The sequence below is a fragment of the Salvia hispanica genome, chromosome 1 (assembly GCF_023119035.1).
Source record: "Salvia hispanica cultivar TCC Black 2014 chromosome 1, UniMelb_Shisp_WGS_1.0, whole genome shotgun sequence".
In the NCBI taxonomy this organism is placed as follows: Eukaryota; Viridiplantae; Streptophyta; class Magnoliopsida; order Lamiales; family Lamiaceae; genus Salvia; species Salvia hispanica.
In genome coordinates, this window is record NC_062965.1 from 44,711,809 (window position 1) to 44,717,851 (window position 6,043).

General features: G+C 38.5%; 1 protein-coding gene across 1 annotated transcript; it reads right to left on the minus strand.

Annotated features, from left to right (window-relative positions):
• Positions 1 to 979: 979 nt before the first annotated feature.
• LOC125211466 (lignin-forming anionic peroxidase-like) lies at positions 980 to 3,172 on the minus strand. The gene is made up of 3 exons (XM_048111276.1): positions 2,937 to 3,172; positions 2,000 to 2,351; positions 980 to 1,517 (listed from the first exon to the last, which is right to left on the minus strand). The coding sequence occupies exons 1-3, from the start codon at positions 3,144 to 3,146 to the stop codon at positions 1,126 to 1,128; spliced, it is 954 nt and encodes a 317-aa protein (XP_047967233.1). The 5' UTR covers positions 3,147 to 3,172; the 3' UTR covers positions 980 to 1,125.
• Positions 3,173 to 6,043: the final 2,871 nt, after the last annotated feature.

Consider the following 6,043-nt stretch of genomic DNA (forward strand, 5'->3'; position numbering starts at 1 on the left):
TACACAGATAGTATTTTATAATAGTGCATATTTCACAAATTTCCAGTTATATTGGTAGCTTAATTTTCTAGAGTTGCGATATAATGGAAAGAATATTCTTTTATTGAAAGGAAGACTGACTATGATTATCTAATACAATCTACCTCCATCATTAAATATCTCATATTTCTATTAGATTATTACTCATTAAATATTTTATTTCACTTTTAATAATTTAGTACGGCATAAAACATATGTTTTTATTATAAAATTAATAATTCATATAAAAATAAAATAATACTCCCTCCGTCTCACTTTAGGAGTCCCAGTTTACTACTTTAGGGTATCCCATTTTAGGAGTCTCGGTTGAAATATTCTATAATTGGTAATAGGCCCCACACTCCACTCACCTTTTTCCACTCACATTTTATTATAAAACTAATATGTAAAAGTAGGACCCACATTCCAATATCTTTTTTCACCAACTTTCCTTTATATTTCTTAAAACCCGTGTCGAACTCAACCGGAACTCCTAAAGTGGGACGGAGGGAGTAATTCATTAATTTTTTTTCCATCTATTTTCATGTACGTTTTTAATAATCTATGATAAACAAGAATGAGACATTTATTTATAGAATCAGGAACATATTAATAATCAATTTGAGTCGGTATATAAAAGAGGAAAAATTTAGGTTTACTTCTTTTTAGTACTCCCCCCTTCCCCGATTTAGAGTCACACTTTGACCGAGCACGAGTTTTAAGGAAGTGTTTGAATGTAATAAATGAAGCGAGTTAGTGGAATGTGGGACCTTTTTGACTTTTTGTGTGTAATAAATTTGTTAGGTAATGACATTTTGTGTAATAAATAGAGTTAGGTAATGGCATTTTGTGCAAATTTTGCCAAAAATAAAGGTATTTTTGATGTCCAAATATAGTAAGTAGGAAGTGTGACTCTTAATTGGGGATGGACTGAAATGGAAAAGTGTGACTCTTAATCGGGGACGGAGGGAGTATTTGACAATCTATTATTGAAACCATGATAAACACTTGATAGAAGCAACCGCACTGAATTACTACATGATCACATCACATTCTTCGAAAACGACACATTGATTTATTTAAAATCTAGTAGTATCGATCTTTATCTTAATTAGCAGAACCACATGTCCTTCTAATTATCCCATTTCCGCCGGTTAAGGGTTCGATATCTCCCATTTTGATCATGGAGGCGCCGAAATCCGATTGGAAACTCCTCGGATTGCTGATGTATCCCTGCACAATGCTGTCGCTCGATCCGCCGCTGAAGAGAACTTGATCTGATGCCAGCAGCCCTTTCAGCTGAACCAAATTCCTAAAATAATTGTTGTCGAACGAATTCGGCGTCACCAGATCCAGAGGCGCCAGATTGCCGTCGCCGTTTCCGCTGGTCTGAGGGCACTGCCGCTGCCGCGTGCTCGCGAATCCAGCGTCGATGCTGGTGTTGCCGTAGATCCTGGCCCGGAAAGTTACGCATCGAGCTTGTCCAATTGTGTGGGATCCTGCAAAATTGTTTGCATTTTAACACACCTCTATGTATATATATTTATCATGATAATTACTCCCTCCGTCCCAGATAATTCGTCTCAGTTTTCCATTTGGGTCCGTCCCACATAATTTGTCCAACTTCACTTTTACTATATTTGGTAGTGGATCCCATATTCCACTAACTCATTCCTACTCATATTTTATTATAAAATTAATATATAAAGGTAGGACCCACATTCCACTAACTTTTTCAACCCACATTTCATTACAATTCTTAAAATTCGTGCCCGGTCAAAGTGACCCGAATTATCCGGGACGGAGGGAGTATTACTCTGTCTGTCTGATAATATCCCATTTTTCATTTGCTCAGATTTTAGAAAAATATTTGATTTTGTAAAAGAAAATGGACAGAGAAGTTGACGAATGCGAGTCTTATTTAGGTGTATTGGTTACAATAAAATGTAAATGTAATAAGAATATAAATATAATATGTTACCTGACAAAGCAACCATATCTCTTTCATTTAAGTTTTTGTTTGCAAAGTTGGAAATGAGGGTTTGAAGAGAATCGCTGGCCAGGGGAAGGTCGCTTTGAGCTTGTGCTCTGGTGGCGGCGGTGGTGGAATCCCTCCTCCCTAGCTTTACGGTCCACGATTGCCCTCCAACAGCCACCGTTGCATCACGCGCCGCCACTGCCAGCACATCAGCGCACGACACCACCCCGGGACATATCGCCTCCACCGCCTGCTTCGCGGCTTCAACCACTTCGAACCCTCTAACAGAATTAGCATTCTGCAATGCAGCCCTTTCTCCAGCGGTATCATTCAAAAGGATTGATCCATCACATCCCTAAAAAAATGACAGGTTAACAATACATATAACGTCGAGAGCACATATCAATACTCCCTCCGTCCCACAAGAATATGCACTCTTTCTTTTTTAGTCCGTTCATAAGAATATGCAATTTCCAATTTTGGAAAGTCTCTCCTCTTTAATGAGGTGGAACTCATTCTCCACTAACAATATTTTAATTACTTTTTCTCTCTACATCTCTCTTACTTTACTAATTTTACATTAAAACCCGTGCCGTCCCCAAAGTGCATATTCTTTGGGGACGGAGGGAGTATTATTTTCACTACAAAAAACTTAAAGGACACAAAAATTGAAACGCAAAAGAAGTGCTCCTAAGTTATAAGGACAAAGTAACTTAATCTTTTGCTTTTTTAGGACATTTCTATTTGCATCTAATTTTAGATGGAACACTAACAATAAGGACATTTTTTAAATTGTTGGTGGCATATTTAAAAGCACAAATTAACTTCTTTAATTGCATTAGAAAGTGTCCTTAGCGATTTTTTTTAGTGCTTCTGTGTCCATCATTGCACGTAACGATGTACTACTAACAAATGATCATGAAAGTGAGAGAGTGTTAACCTGAACGAAGCAGTCGTGGAAGTGGAGGCGGACGAGGGACGCGGCCATCCTCTGCTCCCTCGACACGGCCTGCCGGATGGAGTTCCGGATTGTACTCAGTGCATTAGGGCATGTACTATCGTAGAACGTTGAAGATAGTTGTGCCTCACATGGTACATTAGCAATCAAGACTATAACAAGTGTAACCAAAAAATAATTGGATGAAATCATCGTGTTAATAGAGTAAACAACTTACTACTATTTGGAGTGATGATTGGGTAGATGATTTGTTAGCTCTATTTATAGAGGAAACAATTTGAAGATTTATTATTATAACTTAAACGTGATTGATTCTTGCATGGCTGAGTCGTTATCGGCGTTTGAAATTTTTGCTACGTGTGGTAATACTTTTCAAAATATTGCCGACTACTTTAACTGTATGTGTTTTTCTTTGGTTTGAATTTTCTCACTCGTCCCACTGTTTTTAGATTGTGATTAGTTTGCAGGATTAGATAAGCATTAATTATGAAATTGATGTGTAGTGATAACTTTATTAGTGGATAAACAGGTTAATGTATTTGTAGTGGTGTTAAAATTGCCACGCCTTTACTATAATTCTGAATTATTCTTTTAGTTTTATATATTAGAGTCAATACTAGATCGGACTTGAAATTTACATAAAAGTTTTTATTTATGGATTATCTCATTTATAAAGTTTCATATTCTTCAACCAAAGATTGTGTAGTTTAGTATACTGCATTTGATAGGGATTTCGAGAATAGGAAAAATCCAACTATCTAAACTTTGGATTCCAAATCAATCAATCAATCTATTATTTGCTAGCTAGCATTGTACTACATCAATTTTCTAAATAATTTATGATATACTACTCTCTATTTCACCTAAAAATATTCTCGTTTTTCCATTTGAAGAAATCTACAAAAATTATTCTTATCCTAAAATTGAAAGTATTTCTCAAATTATTTATAAACTTTTTTTCTTTTTTCCTCTCATATTTTTATCACATTTTATCAATTTTTCATTAAACCCGTGTCGTCCGCCCAAAGGACTATTTTTTCATTAAATGAGGAAATAACATGTACTTTCATTATATATTCAAATACTGTGATGTATAGTGATACATGTATAGTAGTAGAGTTGTGATCAATTGCTAACTTTCTTAAATTGCTAACTTGCTAACTCATCAATGCAATGTATTAAAAATGTCAACATCATGACATTAAAATGTCAATACATGATTTTGTTGAACTTCAATATAATGTGTTGACATTTTAATGTCATTGTGTTGATACTTTTAATACACTGCATTGATGAGTTAACAGAGTTAGCAAGTTAGCAATATAACGTATCCCGTTAGTAGTATATCCAATCATCCATTAGACCTCATCTAATTTTAAGCATTACTTTAATTATAGTATTATAAAGCATTACTTTAATTATAGTATTATTTAAGTTTATCTTTATAATTTATTCCTATAAAATGTTAAAATTTAATTTAAGTTTTTTCCTTTAATATATGATATCTCTTGTAATCTTTATAAATATGGACGTACGTAGTCTTTCATAATCATTCATCCACGAAGAAAGTAATTATCGGTCGCCTTTCCTTTAGGACAATTAAGAGCATCTCCAATGGTACTTCGGCAAGAAATCGGCTAGCAGTTTCTCCCCCTGCCACGTCAACAGCACTAAAAATCCATCTGCCACATCAGATTTAGGCCAGCCATAGGCCAGCCGCAATAAAAATAATTCAAAAATATTACATTTACGGAATTAAAATTACGAATAAATTACGGAATTAAATTTATGAGACATATACGGGAAAATTCATTAATTGCATTTAAAAAAGGTACATAGATAAAAAAAAATTACATTTAAAAAGGTACATAATAAAGAAAAAAACTATCGCCGTGCAATCCTCCGTGCCCACAACTCTTCAATTATATCCTTTTGGGTTGAATATGAGCATCCACTTGGCGCATGTTGGCAAATTCCTTGAGGCGGCCGGCTTCATCGAGAGGTACCCCACGTCGTACACTAGGGGTGGCCGTTCCGTGGCTTGGACCGGCTTCATCATCATTGGCCCAACTAGTCAGTTGTACGCCTTCGTCTTCGACGATCATATTGTGCAGGATAATGCAGGCGTACATTATCTGGGAAACGCATCCGACATCCCACAAACGCGTTGGACCCTTAATTGCCGCCCATCAAGACTGGAGCACACCAAATGCGCGCTCCACGTCCTTGCGCGCCGACTCCTGTCGTTCCGCAAAGTAGGCCTTCCTTTCATCACTTGTTTGCCTGATCGTCTTCACAAAGACCGGCCACCGAGGGTATAACCCATTCGCCAAGTAGTAGTCCATATCATGCCGGTTGCCGTTGGCCACAAATGAGACGGCTGGACCGACGCCCTGGCATTTCTCGTTGAAGAGGAGAGATGAGTTCAGGACGTTGAGGTCGTTGTTCGACCCGGCTACCCCAAAATACGCATGCTAGATCCACAGCCGGTAATCGGCTACGGCCTCGAGGATCAACGTGAGATTCTTTGACTTGTAGCCGGTCGTGTAGGCCCCCTTCCAGGTGCATCTGCATCAAATTCTGATAATCTTCGGGAGTAGGGCTTCGAAGGTACTGCTCACCGAAAACGTTTATCACGCCCCCACAGAAATTTTTCAGACATTCCAGGGCTGTCGACTCACCGATGTGGAGGTACTCATCCCACATGTCCGCCGCGCCTCCGTAGGCCAACTGCCTGATTGCCGTCGTGCACTTTTGAATAGGGGTGTGGCCGGGTCTGCCAGCCGCATCGTGCCTAAAGCGGAAACACAGATATTGACGGTCTAATGCGCTAACGATGCGCATAAACAACTCCCTGCGCATTCTAAAACGCCGCCGGAACATGTTGGCGGGAAACCGCGGGTTCTCTGAAAAGTAGTCGTCGTACAGCCGCTGATGTGTAGCGGCGTGATCCCGATGAATCACTGCTCGGCGGTGGATAACCCGTGGAGGGCGAGGTATCGCCTGCTGTTCCACCCTACGCATGTACCGCTCCATCTCGCGGTTCATGTAGGCATTCATAGCCTCGTTCATCCTCCGTTAGATCCCCA